The sequence below is a fragment of the Cnephaeus nilssonii genome (assembly GCF_951640355.1).
Source record: "Cnephaeus nilssonii genome assembly, chromosome: 4".
NCBI classification, from domain to species: Eukaryota; Metazoa; Chordata; class Mammalia; order Chiroptera; family Vespertilionidae; genus Cnephaeus; species Cnephaeus nilssonii.
This window is the reverse complement of record NC_137075.1, coordinates 73,488,384-73,507,806: the sequence shown is the minus strand read 5'-3', so window position 1 is coordinate 73,507,806 and position 19,423 is coordinate 73,488,384. Positions and strand designations below refer to the sequence as shown.

The 19,423-nt window shown below is 40.7% G+C and overlaps 1 protein-coding gene across 2 annotated transcripts in view; it reads right to left on the bottom strand.

The window, feature by feature from the left end:
- PELI2 (pellino E3 ubiquitin protein ligase family member 2) overlaps positions 1-19,423 on the bottom strand; it is a 170,882-nt gene that overhangs the window by 111,412 nt on the left and 40,047 nt on the right. For both annotated transcript variants that reach the window (XM_079769545.1, XM_079769546.1), the window contains exon 2: positions 2,963-3,092. In XM_079769545.1, the coding sequence (XP_079625671.1) occupies positions 2,963-3,092 (130 nt within the window). The remainder of the gene's footprint in view (positions 1-2,962; positions 3,093-19,423) is intronic.

The window sequence follows — 19,423 nt, the reverse complement described above, 5'->3', positions numbered from 1 at the left end:
CGGACTCACAAAGAGCAGGTGCCTAAAGGTACCAGAGAAAGGGAATCTGGGGTGAAGTCAACAACATAAATGGAAAAGCCACGTGAGCTAACAACTGAGGCAATTAAGGTCAAGGAAATGGGCCAGAAGTCTTGATGGAGTAAGAAGTGTAAAAACATGTGGAATGAACTGGAGATTATGGTCACTTTCGAGGGTCAATGGGAAAAGTGGAATGGAAGGGGCAGTCACTGAAACTGAGTTAAAGTACTCTATGAACCATGGATGCCAATGTATGGCTAAACAGGGATTGGGAAGAAAGAGAGATTGGCCTGCCTAGGCACTGAATCTCTGAAATATGCAGGAGAGTGAACTGTAGGTCAGGGAGGTCAGGAGTAGGGTTAGGGCAGCTTAAGTTAATAATGTAGGGTATTAAAAGGAAGAGACTGAACTGGAAACAGAATAAGATCATTTCTAAGTCCATGAATGGGGAAAAATGTAAAAAAAAAAAATGACTGAAAAGAATATATTGATAAAAACCAAGATTCAGTTAAAGTGAGGCAGTAGGAAGAGCATCTGAAGAAAAAGTTAAATAGATAAGAGATTGTGTCAAGGGGGCCAACAGAGAAGGTGACAGCTGGAGTGACAGGGAAAAACTGGTCAGGAATGGGAGTCTGAGAGGGAATAGCAGGGAGGGATTTGTGACTAAGATACTAGGTTCAGGTAGGATGGAATACTAGGTTTGAGGCCCTCAATCTATAGGCACCGAGTTGAATAAGATGCATGAGGGAAATGCAATATGGGGTGTTTGATCAGTTCACAATAAATATGTCTGGTCTACTCATCTCCCTTGGTCATGGTTGACTGCCCTAGAGTGGGCCTATCAGATTCTCTTCCCTGAAAATTTAAAACCTTTAAAAGAGATAGGAGGTAGTTGGAGCCAAGTCACTTTATAACACCCTTGAAAGAATATCCATGTTAACTCCTGTTGATACTCTGGTTTGAACAAAACCTAGTCAACTTTTCCCCCAATTCTGAGAGCTGTAATCACCTATCCTTTAATAATTTCTCCATTTTTACTTTTTTCTTTTTAAGCTAGAATCATTGGTGTTTCTTATCACCAAAGTAGCTTATCTGATTCAACATGGCTTCTGCCTAGAGCCAACTCTCATTTTGTAAATGAGGAAACTAAGACCCTGAGAATATATTTTTCCCAGGTTATAAAATGAGAGAGGGTCAAGACCAAATCCCAATTTGCCTTACTACTAGTACTGAGGGTGATACTTTTAAACACAGATTTAGAAAGACAACTACCAAAAGATTTATAATTTACAAGACTTCAGGTAAAATGTAGGTATAGATATGAAACATAACAGCTAAAGTGAGCAGATAGAGGTGAATAATGAGTAAGAAAGTGCCAATGATCTACCAATAGGACCTAATTTTCATATTCTATCATAACAGGAAGCCTGAACAAAGATTTCTATAAAAATTTAAGAAAAATATCTAAAACCATTGTATTAATATAAAACCTGAGATTTAAAAAAGTAAATATAATAAAAAGGTACAGAGTCAGAGGAAGGAAAGATAAATGTCAACACAGAGACAAAATTATAATGACCACATCTACAATATAGAATATTTTTGGCACTTATCCCATGCTTAAAAACATCTGTCTTGGTGTCCTTCACCAAATATTTTTGGATTATAAAATGCTTCTCATATTTCCTTGACTTTTTCCAATTCTGTTGCTATTTCACCTCCTCCATTTCTCAGAATCTCTGTAAGCTGATTTCCTTTGTTTTCCCTACAAAGTATCCTTCCCTTACCAAAATTTTTACTTTATTCCCGCTTCCCTAGCAAAAAATCTTGCCACTAAATATTCATCTTTCCTTTCCTGTTTCCTTGGTGCTTGATACTTCTTGTCTAAACATCCCTCATTAATATAAGACTGTATTAATTGGTACATTATAACAAACTTTTCCCAGGAACTGCTTCAGAAACAATCACAGGAGCTTTTTAAATAAAAAAATTAACAAAAGTGATCTGTTTCTAAGACTGAGTATAAATACCACATGTGCTTCCATGAAACCATTCATTCCTCTTTGAATAGTAAAAATGAGAATCAAGTTTCTTATTTGTTCCAGATGGTCCAAACCCACGATGATAAATGTGTACAACCAGTGACCCAATGAAATACTTCAGGTAAATATAATTGATTTCTAGAAAAGGAAACTATATTATACACTAAAGAATTTCTTTAATTAAAAGGAAAACAGTCATAAACCTAACAGGTAGAATATATCAACCAAAATGGAAACTGAGATTTTGTCCCACTTATATATCAGAGAACATATCAAATAATTCTAAAAATTAACACTTAATTCACTCGAAATTTATAAGACATTTGTGTAGTAGACTTCTTACAGCATTTAGCTCTGTGTACTTCCAATCTTTCTAAAAATTACACAAATTTAATTTCACATACACAAAGCTTACGTGAAAATACCCACTACTCTATAGAAGGAAAATAACAAATCTTGATGTTGTTTATACCAAGATTTAACAAAAAAAACACTCTTTAGAATAAAGAATATCTTTTAACTTTCAACCACAACTACTCTAAATTGACATATGCTAGCTTCACTATAACCTAAAGCAGAGATCTATACTGAGATGGGCAGGAGGGATTTTCTCAACCCACACCCAGAGGACATGTGGCAAATCTGGAGACATTTTCGGTTGTCACAACATTGGTGGCAGTTGGTGGTGGCTTGGGACTGATGTGCTACGGACACCTAGTGGATCAAGGGATGCTGCTAAATATCATACAATTCACAGGACAGCCCTTCACAACCAAAAATTATTCAGCCTCAAATGGTTGAGAAACACTGTCCTACAGTGAAATAAAATGGAAAAGACAAGGAATAACAAGGAATCACCACAGTGCTGAGCTCTTCCTGGCGGTGCAGGAGCCACCACCTACCTTGGATGCCTGTGGCGTGGATATCACGTGGACTGTGCTGGGTTTGACTCCATTAGCTTTGGGTCGTTTATAGAGAGCAAATCTACTTTTCCTCCGGCCTCTGTCTCCATTAGGTAAAGCACCATTGTACCTATAAACGAAGATGAAAGACTTCACTTATTCAAAGATTTTTTTTAAAGTTTTAAGAAGAAAAGTTAGATGGAATCCAAGGGAAAAGACAGGAATGGTCATAAAGAATTGCCCACTAAACACCCCACAAAAGGAAAGGGCTGCAAAACAGACATCAGCTGTAATGAAATTCAAATCTCTTCCAGAAACTTAATTTAGGAGTGATGTACAATGTAATTATAGGTTTTCTATTCTATAAAGTCAGACTCTTCAAATCTTTTTGGAAGGAGACAGAGTATAAATAAGCAAATGAGAATTCTACAGAGACTGTATTAGTGCTGGCTCAATTCAGCCAGCATCGTTGAATGGACCCCAGAGAAACACTCAAGAAATATTTCTAAATGAACTAGTTAGAAAATAGCATACTAATTAAACCTCACCTCTCACTCCCAAAACATGTTAATGTCTGTAGGATCTTTATTTGTAAGAAGACCAAATTTAGTTACTTGCATTCTTATATGTTCTAAATTCTCTACCCTCATTCCCATTTCTATTTGAACCTTATGCTGTCAGGTTAGCCAAGAAATAGCTTGCAAAAATTAAATGTAAAATATGTCTCTACCAGAAGATTGCCCATAAAGTGATCCAAAGTAAAAAAAGATGAGTTTTAGTCCACAAACTGTCCAATAACTTTAAAAATCACCGGGAAAATATCTGATGTCCTTAAGCAGATTTCCTATATTAACTAGAGGCCCGGTGCACGAAAATTCGTGCACTCGGGGAGTGGGGGGGGGCTGTCCCTCAGCCCAGCCTGCACTCTCTCACAGTTCAGGAGCCCTCAGGGGATGTCCTACTGATGGCTTAGGCCTGCTTCTGCGGGAGGTGACCAGGCGGCCGATCAGGGGACGGTGCCGGCCCGTGTGGCCCTGCCCCAACCCCCCATCACCCCTCCACCACCGCTGGTTGCTGCTGCCTCCCCCCCCCCCCATCCTAATCCCCTCCCTCTACCCATTGGCACACACCTTGGCTGACCTGGTGCCGCCTGCTTGCCAGCCCCACCCCTGCTGACTGGTCGTTCCACTGTTCGGTTGATTTGCTTATTATGCTTTTATTATATAGGATACCTTAAGATAATACCAGTGTTTAAAATAAATGCAGAATTGCCCAGTCAGCATGGCTCAGTGGTTGAGTATTGACCTATAAACCAGGAGGTCACGGGTTAGATTGCTGGTTAGGGCACATGCCCGGGTTGTGGGCTCGATCCCCAGTAGGGGGCGTGCAGGAGGCAGCTAATCAGTGATTCTCTCTCCTCATTGATGTTTCTATCTCTCCCTCTCCCTTCCTCTCTGAAATCAATAAAAATATATATTTTTTAAAAAGACAACAGCCAACACAATAACTGTCCAGTGTGAGTAAGTCAAAATAAATAAATAAATAAATATAAATGCAGGATTGCAGGTAGCGTTTCTGTTTTCAGCTGTATTCTCTAACTCTAAATTAACCGGCCCTTGTGTGTTTCAATCACTGTCTCAAGTTGCCACACTGACATGATGATTCTCTACCTCTTGGAAATTCTTTTCAAGAAGAGAATCCAAAGAAGGTCATATTTACATGAATAAGTATGACAGCTCCAAGGTTCCTTCCGAACCATAAAGGCAGGGGCAGCACATCTGGTGGCTTGCCTCTGTCTTAACTCTCTTGCCTTTGCCACTGTCCACTCACACCCAGAAGAAGGGCATGGTGGCCAGTATGGCAGAGAGGGGACATGAGGTCCACTGAGAACAGTAAAGGTTGAAATCAAGTGGTTTTGTATGTATGTTTTACAATTGGGTAGCTAAAGTACGACAATAGATTTTAATTTTCACCAGAAGTTATTTCTGCTGTATTTTAATATTACCATTTCCATCACAAAGGAAAGTAAGCTACATAAAAATGTCTCTAGAATACAGAGATAATTTATTTCAAGTCTGTTCATATCCTTTTTCTGATGCAAGATCAGAATAGTGTACATTATTTTTAAAATATATGTGTGATTAGTATAATGAACATATCCATGAGTAAACAACCATTAAAAACCCACTTTGTTTTAATATTTTTTCATATCACTTAAATCAAGATGAACATTCTGTATTAAGAGGAAAGTATGAATCAATTACAGCCAGGACTCTAAACAAAGCAGAGGAAATTTTCACCACTGTAGCCTAGAGGCAACTGGTACCAGATCTGGTCAGATTTTACACACACACACACACACACACACACACACATATATATACACGCACACACGTTTCCCTGGCTCTCTGATGCATCTTCCTCTCAACTATCCTCTGGTCAATAGAATCTAACCTAATAAGAGTATGGCACACATGTTTTAGGAATCTGCTCGCAACAACACTATCCCTTCACTGCCCAAGGTGAGCCCTAACACCTTTTGTGAATGAAATGGCCGGGCCAGGACTCTCCGCCCTGCCCTGGCTAGAGGTCGACATCTGGCCCAAGCTGGCCAATGACATCCTTATCCTGGAAAATACAAAAATGAGACAGACAACCAGCCCATGTATGTGGATGGCTAGAGCTGTAAAATGTAAGCAGGGGAGCTGTGGGGATGTCACAATCTTTATGTCCATGAAGAAGCAGAGAAAGTGAAGGATGAAGCGGATGAACAGACAAGTAGCAAATAGAGATGAAAAGAGAAGATCCTTAAAGGCTTCCATTGGCCCAGATATACTCTGACCCTTGTTCATGAAATTCTTTTTAGTTCCAGCTAACTCAAGTGGATTTCTACTACTTACAAGTCGTACCTATTATAAAGGGAAAAAAACAAAAACCAGAAATGTCAACCTTAACCTATGCAGAGATATTTTAACTTAAATTGCCTGAGCACCGATGCAGATATTGCAGGTTAAGTGATATGCCCGTCTCCTTATACTGACTACTTACTTAATACAATTAGGTCAGGGAAAAATCTTATTGGAAGTAACTAAGATATGAGTGAAAAACCAGAGTTAAGATGAGACAAGTTTCTAATTAGGTTAAGCGACATGGTCATTCATTAATATTTATAATGCCAAGTACTAGGGCTACAGCAATGAACATCAGCTTCCCTCTCTTTACAAAACTCTCCGCTAAAAGCAGGAAAGGCACAAAACCAAGTGTGATAAAACACTTATGTAAGTGCATTCCTCATTTTATGCACTAGTAGCAACAAGCACTAATGAAGGCTTTACTGAAGGGACACACCTTGAACTGTCTTTAACTCTGAACAAAACTAAATGTGGAGTACAGTGCAACAGTGCATACAAAGGCAAGGAGGACTGCAGGTAATTCAGTATTGCCAGAGCAGAAGTTCAAGAGGAAAGGAAACATTGGGAAAGGAGGGTAAAAGGACCACGTTATACACCTGGTACTCCATGATAAGGGGCATACCCTCAGAGGAATGGGGAATCTGGTAAGACTAAAATGAATGGATATACAATGAGTCCTCACATAATGTTGTTAAATAGGTTCTACAACTTAAACCAAAATGACACATAATGAAACCAATTTCACTATAGGCTAATTAATATAAACAAGAGTTAAGTTCCTATGGTATCTCATTTACAATAATAAAAGCATAATATGCTAATTAGACCGGACAGCCGAACAACCTTCCGGGCATCCTTCTGGACGAAGCTGCCGAGGTGGGGGCCGAGGCAGAGGCGGTTAGGGGTGATCAGGCAGGCAGGTGAACAGTTAGGGGCAAACAGGCAGGCATGCAGAGTGGTTAGGGGCAATCAGGAAGGCAGACGAGCAGTTAAGAGGCAATCAGGCAGGCAGGCAAGTGGTTAGGGGCAATCAGGCAGGCAGGCAAGCTGTTAGGGGTGATCAGACATGCAGGCAGAGGGGTTAGGGGTGATCAGACAGGCAAGCAGTTAGGAGCCAGCGGTCCCAGATTGTGAGAGGGATGTTGGATTGCGAAAGGGTGCAGGCCAGGCTGAGGGACCCTCCCCCCATGCACGAATTTTGTGCACAGGGCCTCTAGTCAACATTATAATGAACTAGTGGCCCAGTGCATGAATTTGCGCACATTGAAAGGAAATTAATTAGAAAAAATATTTTAATGTCACTATTCACCCTTTCTCTATAACAGAAGTGTCAACCAAATTCATGATCATCAATGACAGATGGAAACACACACGTGCGACTGGCACCAGCGAGAGCTTTATATGTATCACGCACACACGAGTCAACTTAGCCTTTTATAGATATAGAATAAAGAATAAATTTGCGCCCTAACTGGTTTAGCTCAGTGAATAGAGCGTAGGCCTGCGGACTGAAGGGTCCCAGGTTCGATTCTGGTCAAGGGCATGTACCTTGGTTGTGGGCACATCCCCAGTAGGGAGTGTGCAGGAGGCAGCTGATCGATGTTTTTCTCTCATCGATGTTTCTAACTCTCTATCCTTCTCCCTTCCTCTCTGTAAAAAAATCTATAAAATATATATATTTTTAAAAAGAATAAACTTGCTTAATTAGACCTGCTTTTTGATTTAGCTAAACTTTTCCCAGCCCAGCGAAGCACCCCAACTTCTCTGTCAGGTAATTGTCAGCAACACAGCAATAAATATCAACACGAAGCAGATTATTATTGTAGATCACTCAGAGAGAACAAAGGATAAAATATTTAACTGCAGCAGTGTTTGACTATATTCTGTGCAGTGAGAAAACCTGAAGTCATTTTCAAGGTCCGCCATTTCTTACTTCTTTTCAGTCAGTCAAGTTTCTAAGCTTTCTAAATCTCCATTTTCCACTAATGAAAAGAAAATAGTATTCCACCGAGTCTCCTATCTACCTACTCCAGGACTTTTGTGAGGATCAAATGAGATGAGGCACGGGAAAACGCTTCACAGACATTTGGTTAAAGTGTAAATGTTTCCACCTGGCTATAAAGCAAGTCATGTTCCTGGGCTGCAGAAACTGCAAGGAGGCTAGTTGCTAGGGAGAGGAAGCCAGGAAGCCAGGCGTTGCTACGTGAAGTCACTACCTGGCACCCACAGCAACCGTGGGTGCTGGCCTTGGGGTCTTGGCAGCGTCGGCTGCGATTTGGTGGGCTGTCACTCTGGGGTGGTGGCAGGGCCTGTGTCCCACTTAGGAAAAGCCGAGTGTTGCTAGTGTTGCTTTGTCGGCCAGGTCCACGCTGCTGTTTCTCTGTAAATGGCAAGTGTGTGTCACGGCAGCTCCTGCGTTGAGTGTCTGCCCCCTGGTGGTCAGTGCACTTCATAGCAACGGGTCAGACAGTGGGAAGGACATTTAGCATATTAGCCTTTTAGATAGATAGATAGATAGATAGATAGATAGATAGATAGATAGATAGATAGATAGACAGATGACTCCATTTAACAACAGTATTCAAAGACTGCTGTATAAAGTAGCTGCAGCCCAGTGCAGATGATTAGCATCCAGATGATCAGGTGGGGAGAGCTATCATAGCCACAGGAGCAGTACAGGAGCCTGAACAGTAGCCTCCAAAAAGACTTATGTCCATGTCCCAGACATGTGAATGTGACCTTATCTGGAAAAAAGTCTTTGAAGACGCAGTTAAAAGAAGGATCTCAGAATGAGACCATCCTGGATTACATGTGGGCCCTAAATCCAAAGACAAATGTCTTTATAAGACACACACAGTAGAGAGACACCCAGGGAGAGGGAGGAGAAAACTGTGTGAAGATGGAGGCAGAGACTGGAGTTGGCAGTCACAAGCAAGAAATGCCTGGAGTCATCAGGGCAGGAGGAGGCAAGGAAGGCTCCTCTCCTAAGGCCATCAGAGGCAGCACGGTCCTGCCAACAGCTGGATTCCAGACGTGAGGCCTCCAAAACAGTGAGAGAATAAATCAGTATTTTAAGCCATCATGTTGGTGGTAATTTGTTGTGGCAGCTACAGGAAATTCTACAGCCCTAAGCTGAAGCAGTGATTATGGAAATGAGAATTAGAGAAAAAATTTAGAGGTGTTTTCAATGGTAGGAGATCATCATAATCACCAGGGACGCTTTATAAAAATAGGCATGCCTGAGTCTCAAGAGATTCCGATTCAGTATTTCTGGGACAGGGCTCCAGGTGTGCACCGTGTACAAGGTCCACAGGTGATGCATACTTGCAGCCACAGTCAAGAACCTTGGTTTCAATGGCAAAAATCAATAGTACTTTGTGACCTTTTTAGCTATACTGAGCAAGGGACAGAGAAAGGGAATGTCATATAGGCTTCTGGCCTAGGCCAGGGTGATAACATCAATAAAAAGAAGAATGGGAATTACAGGGACATCTAGGGGAAGGCATGTAGGAGGCAACAAAAGTTACAGACTTGGGTACTTTCACCATACAAGTGGCAGTTAACATCGTGAGAGTAGATGAGAGTAAAGAAGGACAGATCCTGGGAAATAAAACCATTTAAAGAAAGAACCCCTTCTTAGTCACAGGCAGAAGGATGAGGACCAGAGAAAGTTGTATCCCAAAGACAAGAGAGAATTTCAACAGCATTAATCAGTTAGTAGAACAAAAATGCACAAATATGATTTGGAAAAGATCAGGACATTGGTCACCTCACCCATCTTCAAAGCACAAAAGCAAAGTTAAAAATAAGCAAGCCCACTCTGGCTGGATTGCTCAGTTAGTTGGAGCAGCATCCCGCACAACAAAAGGTTGTGGGTTCAATCCCCGATCAGGGCACATACCTAGGTTTTGAGTTCCATTCCTGGTCGGAGCGTGTACAGGAAGCATCTGACCGATGTTTCTCTCTCACATCAATTTCTCTCCCTCCCTCTCTCTCTCTCTCCCTCCCTCCCTATCTAAAAATCAATGAAAACATATTCTTGGGTAAGGATTTTAAAAAAAAGCAATCCCCTCCAACTGTCAGTCTTACTCTGATCATCACTCCCACTTCCATCTTTTCCTCACAGTCAAGAAACTTGGAAGAGTACTTCACACTGAATATCCCACTTCCAATACTTGTTGAATCTTTAATCTACCACTGCTTGATCTTTGCCTCCAAATCTGAAAGTGCATCTGGTCATGTGTCATGCACCTACCACTCAATCTGACTGTCTCCTGAAAGTCCACCAATGGCTCTCTCATCAAGGAACATAGTGTGGTAAATCAAACATAAGCAAATTCCTATTACTTATTCCACTGAGAAGTGAGTCTAAGCCCCCCTCCTTAAACCTGGGCTGGCCATAATGACTGGTTTATCACCAGGAGGAAGTGAAGGAAGTGAAGGTCGGAGACTTCCAAAGCCAGGTCTGAAAAAGCTTGCAGTTTCTGCCTGGGTCTCCTGGGAGCTTTGAGCTGCCATGTAAGAAACCTGGGACTGCCATGCTGAGGAGGGCATGCACGAGCACTCCAGTTGGAAGTCCCAGCTGCGCCCAGCCACCCAACCACCCTAAGGTACCAGTTGTGCGCATGAAGCCATCTTGGACCCACCAGACCAGCCATTCCATCAGCTGACTTCCACCAAGTGACATCAGTTGATACCATGTGGGACAGAAGAATTGCCCAGCTGAATATTGTCCAAATTCCTTACCCAGAGAATCAATAAATAAGATGGTTGTTGTTTCAAGCCACTCAGCTTGGCATAGCTGGTTACACAGTAATAGATGTCTGGAACAAGCCCAACCCTTCAGCACAGTATCCCTCTCCCTGCTTCAGTCTCTCCTTCATCCCCTGACCTAATTCAAGTGAAGCACTGTCTCCTCCTGAACACTATCACAGAGTCTTCCCTCCCCCTTCCTGCCTCCCCATCTGCCCCCTCTCCCCTCTAGAAAATGGGGAGCCCATCTCCAGCACCTGGCACAGTGCACAGGGAACACGGCAAGCACTCAAACCTTCTAAATCAACTACATGATGGGACAGAAGGACTGTCTTTTGTATAGCAGAATAGAGCCCAGACATGAGATAAGATTCTGCATACCAAGGCAAAAAGTTATTATTCCACAAAAGAAGGTCAGAATGTTTCCTGGCCTAGCAAGCTGTCCAGTCAGTAGGATTGTAGAAACAAGATTTCTAAGTGCTGCTGACATACCTGTTTCAGCTACTGAACAGGGGTACCTTGGTTCAACCCCACAAGTTGCCTTTCAAGCTTCACATTTAAAAATAAATCTGGAGACTTGTTTAGTAAATGTGTAATGAAAATTTAACTATTCATATAGGCAAAGCAAATAGTTGGTCATCATAATAAAGGTACTTGGAAGCTGTGAAGGATAATGAAAACCCTGTGTAAGAAACCTCAGAAAAATAAAGGGTTTTCCTTGGATGAAAATTCAGAGTTCATGTATTAATGTTTTTTTAGTAGCATTTGCTATGCATTTACTATGTACCAATAAACCCTGAAATGTTATTACTCCTAGTGGACAGATAGAAGGCTTGAATGGTTGAACACACAAATTTGAACTAAGACAGGGCAGATGGGACCCAAATCCACACCTGGTTTTGTCTGACTCCAAATATCATACTCTTTCCAGTAGATGACACTGACAATTTTTAAATTCAAGGAATTTCTTGGAATACAACACAAAGAGTCTTGAAAAGATGTCTGCCATCTAAAAATGCATTTGTCAAAATAGAATTTTCTATAGGAAACAACAGCAAGAGAGAGGCTCGATGCCAGGGAGCTCCCAGTCACAATTTGGAGGCATCACATTTGATGTTAACCAGCCTTAACACACAGAGCAGCACCCACGTGGCCTTGGGAAAGAGAATGTGGCTACAGAGCAGAGGAGTCATCAGTGTCAAATGATCCTGTTCCACATGCAGCCTGCTTCTCATTGCTGACTGAAGTCTCTGCCCTCCGTCAAAAGTGACATCTCTGTCACAGATAAATCGCAAGCAACTACTGTAACCGAAGTAGACTGTGCACTGCAGATGAACAGACCAGGGACACTAGACACCAGAGACACAAAGGCCGGGCAGAGTCTCATAAACCTGCAACGTGGCACCTGTCTTCAGGGAGCACAACTGACTCACCACAATAGTGAATGCACAACTGCAACTGTGTCTAAGAAAATGCACAGAAACCAACCGGCACTGGCAGTACATCATCATAATCCCACCTAGAGGCCCGGTACACGAATTCGTGCATATTGAAAGGAAATTAATTAGAAGAAATATTTTAATATTGCTATTCACCCTTTCTGTATAATAGAAGTGTCAACCAAATTCATGATCGACAATGACAGATCGAAACATGTGTATGATTGGTGTCAGCAAGAGCTTTATGTACTAGGTGTACCGGTTAATAATGGCGGATTTTGTAATCAAAGAAAACACGATAATTTCAAGAGAAACATCAAAAGTGCCTTATTCAAAGTAATGTCCATCACTAGCTACACATTTCCCCCACCTTTAGGTAATTTGTGGATACCGTCCCAATAGAACTTTTCTTGTTTTGAGGCAAACCATTCAGAGACCCAATTTTCCACTTCTTCGTACATTTTGAAGTGCTGCTCAGAAAGTGTGTGTGCCATTAATCAGAACAAGTGGTAATCTGAAGGAGCAAGGTCTGGTGAATACAGCGGGTGGGTTAATACTTCCCAGGCAAGATCTTTTAATGTGTCTTTAACTGGTTTAGAAGTGTGTGATGGTGCGTCATCCTGAAGCAAAATTACTTTGCCATGTCTTCTGGAACATTCTGGTCATTTCACGATCAAAGCGTGGTTCAAATTATTTGTTGTCAGTAGCGATCAGTATTAATGGTTTCATCTGGTTTTAGAAGCTCATAATACACCACACCTTCCTGATCCCACCAAACGCAGAGTATTGTCTTCTTTCCGAAATGATTTGGCCTTGCAGTTGGTGTTGATGGTTGACCTGGCTCAACCCATGATTTTCTGCATTAGGGATTCTCAAAATAAATCCGCTTTTCATCCCCAGTCACAATTCAATGCAATAAAGACTCTCGTACCATTGAAGCAACATTTTACTGATGACTTTTAGGTTTTCCATTTGTCTTTCATTCAATTGATGTGGTACCCATTTTCCTTCCTTTAAAATCTTTCCCATTGCTTATAAACGATTGGAAATTGTTTGCTGAGCAACGTTTAATCTTTTTGCAAGTTGTTTTTGAGTTTGACACGCATCTTCATCCAATAATGCTTGTAATTGTCGGTCTTCAAACTTTTTCGGTTGACCTGGACGTTGTCTTTCACATGAAATCATCACTTTTAAAGCATTTAAACCAGCGTTCACAAGTATCTTGAGATGGAACATGTTCACCATAAATTTCCCAAAGTATTCATCAGCACTTTTCTTCAAAATAAAGTAATGAATTAAAACTTCCCGCAAATGCTCTTTTTTTGGCACAAAATTCAACATTTTTAAGTGTAAAAATATCTGTGATGTTAACACCTTCAGCAAATTTGACATACGAAGTTTTGAAGCTTGTTGTCAATACAACAAAATAGCATACATATCAAATCATATATATCAACATATGTGTAACTCTATCTATTGAAAAAATCTGTATTATTAACTGGTACACCTAATATATAGATAAACTTGCTTAATTAGACCTACTTTCTGATTTAGCTAAACTTTTTCCAGCCCAGTGAAGCACCCCAACTTCTCTTTCAGGTAATTGTCAGCAACACAGCAGTAAATATCAACATGAAGCAGATTATTATTGTAGATCACTTTGTTTCAAGTAACTACAAAGGGTAAAATATTTAACTGCAGCAGTGTTTGACTATATTCTGGGCAGTGAGAAAACCTGAAGTCATTTTCAAGGTCCACCATTTCTTACTTCTTTTCAGTTGGGTCAAGTTTCTAAGCTTTCTAAATCTCCATTTTCTGGCTAATGAAAAGAAAATAGGATTCCACCGAGTCTCCTATCTACCTACTCCAAGACTTCTATGAGGATCAAATGAGATGAGGCACAGGAAAATGCTTCACAGACATTTGGTTAAAGTGTGAAATGTTTCCACCTGGCTATAAAGCAAGTCATGTTCCTGGGCTGAAGAAACTCCAAGGAGGCTAGTCGCTAGGGAGAGGAAGCCGGGCGTTGCCACCTGACGTCACTATCCAGCACCCATAGCCACTGTTTCCGGGCTGGGCTGGGCTGTGGGCTGCATTTTGCGCCATGTGATCTTGGCAGCGATTTGGTGGACTGTTGCTCCGGAGTGGTGGCGGGGCCTGTGTCCCACTTGGGGGAAACCAAGTGTTGCTTTATGGTTGCCAGATCCACCATACCGATTATTGTTAAATGGCCTGTCGCTAGGGAGCCAGGCGTTGCTACATGACATCATTACCTGGCACCCACAGCCACTGTTTCCGGGCTGGGCTGGGCTGTGGGCCACATTTTACACCATGGGGTCTCCGCAGTGTTAGCTGCGATTTGGTGGGCTGGCGCTCTGGGGTGGTGGCAGGGTCTGTCCAACTTGGGGGAAGCCGAGTGTTGCTTTGTGGGCACCAGGTCCGCGATGCCGTTTCTCTGTAAATGGCCAGTGTGCGCATCACAGCAGCTCCTGCATTGAGCATCTGTCCCCTGGTGGTCAGTGCACATCATAGTGACCGGTCAGATGGACACTTAGCATATTAGCCTTTTATATATATAGAGAGAGATTCCTTATTAGTTAACCTATCTTCCACATCTGGACTTGCCCTGTGCCTGAATGAACTTTACATATAAAGCCCAGGGACACAATATTTATTTCCCTGTGCCTAGCAAATGCTGCATCTTGTAGGGTTTCATAAAATAAATAATAGTCTTTAATTTCTAGCCAAAGAACTAATGATGGCAGCACCATAACAGTCTATGCCCTCTAGTGATAACCCACTAAGGCCTTTTAAACATCAATTCATTCAGTAAATCTTCCTAGGCTTGGCATTAAAATGAAAATTCTCAATGTCCCATTTCTGCTTGGGAATGGTCTTTGTTTCAAGTAAGTACTTAAGATCTAGTGAATAAGAAAATCTATATATTCATTCAAAACACATCAAATGAAGTGCCTCAGGTGAGTTAGGCCCCAAGGGCTAGGGGGAAGCACCAAAGGATACAAAAAAATGCCTTGTTTCTTGATGACTCAATCACTTGGACAAGGCAAACAAGGTAACAAAACTATAAAACACTGACAAATGCTAATGAAATTGAGTAACAAAACACAATGGCAAAAAAAAATAAATCAGAACAGTAAGCTCTGAATTAGGACACTGGCCTGGTGTCTTGGGTGTCCTACACATGATTCATGTCATGGAACCTAATTATAGTCTTCTATACCAGGCCTGTGTGACAACACAGGTTAATCTTCCATTTATCTTACACTAGAGGCCCGGTGCACGAAAATTTCTTGCACTGAGGGGGGGGGGGGCGAGTTTCCTCAGCCCAGCCTGCCCCCTCTCACAGTCCGGGAGCCCTCAGGGGATGTCCTACTAGGACGGCTTAGGCCCGCTCACCTAAGTGGCAGTCTGACCTCCCTCTGCAGGAGGTGACCGGGCTGATCAGGGGAAAGTGCTGCGCCCATTATCCCGCTGTTGCTGCCGCTGCCGGCTGCCTGCCCTCAGCCCTTGCAACCACCGTGGCTTTGTCCGGAAGGACATTCTGCTGTCCTGTCTAATTAGCATATTATGCTTTTATTATTATAGATCATTGGACTGGATGCTCGCTGAGAGTTTCCTATTTCTCTGCATTCCCCCTTCACTCTGCATGGTACCTTAAAACTGAGGAAAAGCTCAATAAAACAGTCACCGTATTTGTATGGAAATAATGATAGTGGTATAGGGATCAAGACAGGAATTCTAGCTCCAATGCTTTTCCTAGCTAGTGCAGCAAGCTTACCTTAAGTGGGCCTCAGTTTCCTCAGCTACAAAGATAAACACAAACTTCCAAATTCAGTTTTAAAGAGAGATTCCAAAACCTCTTGTAAACATTTCCATTTAAAATGGACATGGAAGGCATTTCATCCAACTAATTATCTGCAACCAGTCCAAGAAAGGTGAAGGTTGCGATTGTTATTTTAACTACTGACTACAGTTCCAAAAGACTCCCACATCCTTGTGGCAGTTGATACGTGGCCAGTATACCTCCAGATTGCCTTGCTCTTATCTCAAGGTTTTCTAGTTTCCCCATACAAAATATTTCCCAAGGTGAAACATAAAAACCTTTTTTTATATCAGGAACATAGTACTACCCCATGCTCAAAAGATTTTAAGCTGTTTTTCCAGGATTTATACCCCTCATCCCCACCCACACTCATCCAGCCCCCTGCTGCACAAGGTAGAGTGTGAAGGCAAGAGGGAGACCGTATCCTGGCTCTGCGTCTAATCTCATGTGTGACTTTGCACAAGTCCCTGAACTACTCAGAACCTCTTTCCTTCCCCATAAAGTCAGGAGGCCTAACATTCTACAGTTTGGACTCTGGAACGGTGTGGTGTTAGAGATGAGGGCAAAGCTACCTAGCTCAGGAGACACCTGGAGGCTGTCCCCAGTCTCAACAGCACCACAGCTACCCTGACCCCTGGGCAATCACTGTTCTTTCTTATTCAGTATCTATGGACTCAGGAGGGTCACACTTCCCTACCTGCTTCTTCCTCCCGCAGGCCAACAAAAGACAAGAACATGCTCTCCACTCTACCTAAAAAATAAATTGTTTATGAAAAGAATATTAACCAATAGTTAGCCATTTGCTCCTTTGAAGTTTTCTCCATTTCAAATTGTTACTATCACCAAATCACACAAGATCTAGTTTTTCTTTACTGTATTGAAGCTTTGATTTTTGAGCATTGCTAGCAGGCCAACAACAGCTTTTTTCACTGAATACTTGGAGGTACGCAATGAATCAGGAATATGAAAGGCTATTTCTGTTACTCTTAAAACATGTAAGACTACTTCTTTTATTCTGCCGTTGGCTCCAACAGTCCAAAACACTTCTGATTAAGTATTTATTAATATCATATGAATGCTTTGTGTCAAAGAATCTACTTTTTACCTTATGGGCAAAAATTATTTTTTAAATATTACCCTGCAGTAATTTTTAATTCCTAAAAAAAGGGGAAAATATCACACGAAGAGAAAAACCCAAGAAATGGATCTGATACAGTACAAGATTTGTACAAGTCAAGAACAACTAGGTCAAGATTTATCAGATCTTATTTTTGAATTAGTAGTACTATCTTACTCCATACTTCTTTATGCATTTTATCAATTATACATGTGAAAAACAGATTAAGTCCCACATATTCCTTTTCCATCACTTTAACCTGTGCTTATTTTAGCCTCTTATCACCCAAATTAAGATGGTCAGGTGTATAAATTGAATGTTGTAGATTGAACTACTGGTCCCAACTCTTCACTCCTCACTGAAGACATGCCCTTAGCCATGACTTAATCCTTACAGTTAATTTTCCTGCCCTGGACTTTGGGTGGGGCCTTGTGACTTGCTTTGGCCAATAGGATGTTAACAAATGTGATCCAAACAGGGCCTTGGAATGTGCTTGGCAGTTGGGATTATCCTCTGTCTGGCACCTGTGCCACAGCCATAGGAAAATATGTCCCAGCCAGCCTGCCAAGGAGGATAAGAGGCACGTGGAGGAGACCCAAACCACTTAACTGCAGCGGGAAGCAAAACCACTAAAGCAGACACATCAACCAACCCACAGATTCATGAGAATAAATGATTGTTGTTTTAAGTCACTGAGTCTGGAGATGATGATTTGTTACACAGCATCATGTGGCAAAAATTAAATGATACCCTGCATTTCAAAAGCAAATTAACTTAAGAGACTTCCTCAGTACCTAAAGACTTTGGGCTAAAGACACATATGTACAATATCCAATATATACCCATCAAAATGTTATATAGAAGACTACTCTTTCATTCTAAAGGAAGAAGTCTAAAATTAGAGATAATTTCAAATGTGTCCCTTTTTAAATTGGCTAGAAGAAAATAGGATTTGTAAAAAAATGTATACTTCTTCAAAGAGGGAGATGAAATATATAATTATACATCGTATTTTTCCCTTTCAATAAATCATTATGCCAATTAAAATTTGTCATCCCTCAAATAATCTATATAATGTATATACAAAGGTCTTATTCTCTACAAACCAAATTTAGACATAAAAGAATTAGGATAAAATTAGTAAATATTTGGTAAAGCACTGATTCTAAACAACTTCTACGACAGTAAGAGGCCTCTAAAAAGTGAGCATCTCAGAGGCTGCCTAAAAAAGGAAGCACCTTAAACTAGCATTCAGGCCGTCATCTAACACGTATTAAGCTAGGGGCATAGAAAATAAAGAACTTGATGGTACAAAGAAATTTGATTATTAGCCCAAAGTCTGAGTAAGTATTAAATCCAGAAATAAAAACTAGCATTGAAATTTCTTCTGCATCATAACTTACTATAATTAGTCCTACTTCTAATAATTACTTCCTAATCTCCTTTCCTTTTTAAAAATTTCATGGCATGCCTCTCTTACTACTCCTAAAAAAAATGGCACTAATATATGCTTTACTAATGTTTATTTACTTTAAACTTTTAGAGTATGCATAGAGAATTTTTAGAAATTCCTAGAAATATGGACATGCCAGAGCAAGCAAATCCAACTTTTGAACAGTAATGGCCAATGCCCTAACAGATTCCTTACTGAAGATATATAATTGATATTGTATACAACAATTGAGTCTTCAAAACAATTTAAAATATAAAACGTATTTGCTTTATTCAATTACCTGTACCAGAATTTGGGGGACAGAGGGGTAATTTTATACCAAATATAAATAGATTTTAATGAGCTACAAAGCATGAAGACATTCATGGCTGTATGTCATATCTAATGATGCTATACAGATCCACTCCCTTTCATATTAACTTTTCTAAAGAAGATTTTTCAATTTCTACGACACCTACATATAACTAATAGCTAAAACACAAGATTTAAAAAATATCAGAAATAAAAAGGTTGCTTTGTATAAGAACCGGTCCTTCAGTGCTACAATGCATATTATCAAGAAGTTAATTTGGGTTTGAAGCATTAAACCACCAGCTGCAGAGAAAAAAAAAACACACACCTTCATATTCACCCTGAAAATACATTAACTTGTCAATTACCATAAATAATAGCATGTTTACATGGATATAGGAATCAGTCAATAGCCATGTATACTAGTATAATGTGAATTCAGGGGCATATTATCAATAATTTAAGAATCAGAACACATCAGAGCCTCCCCCACCCTGCCACAATCTCCCAATTTACAAATTCTTAAAATATAAGCAAATTCTTAGGAAATGCCTAGCCATCATCACAAGAAGTTGTTTGAGAAATACACATGGCCTAAGATATATATATACTTATTCATTGTATATACCTGCATTGTCTAATATAATAGCTAC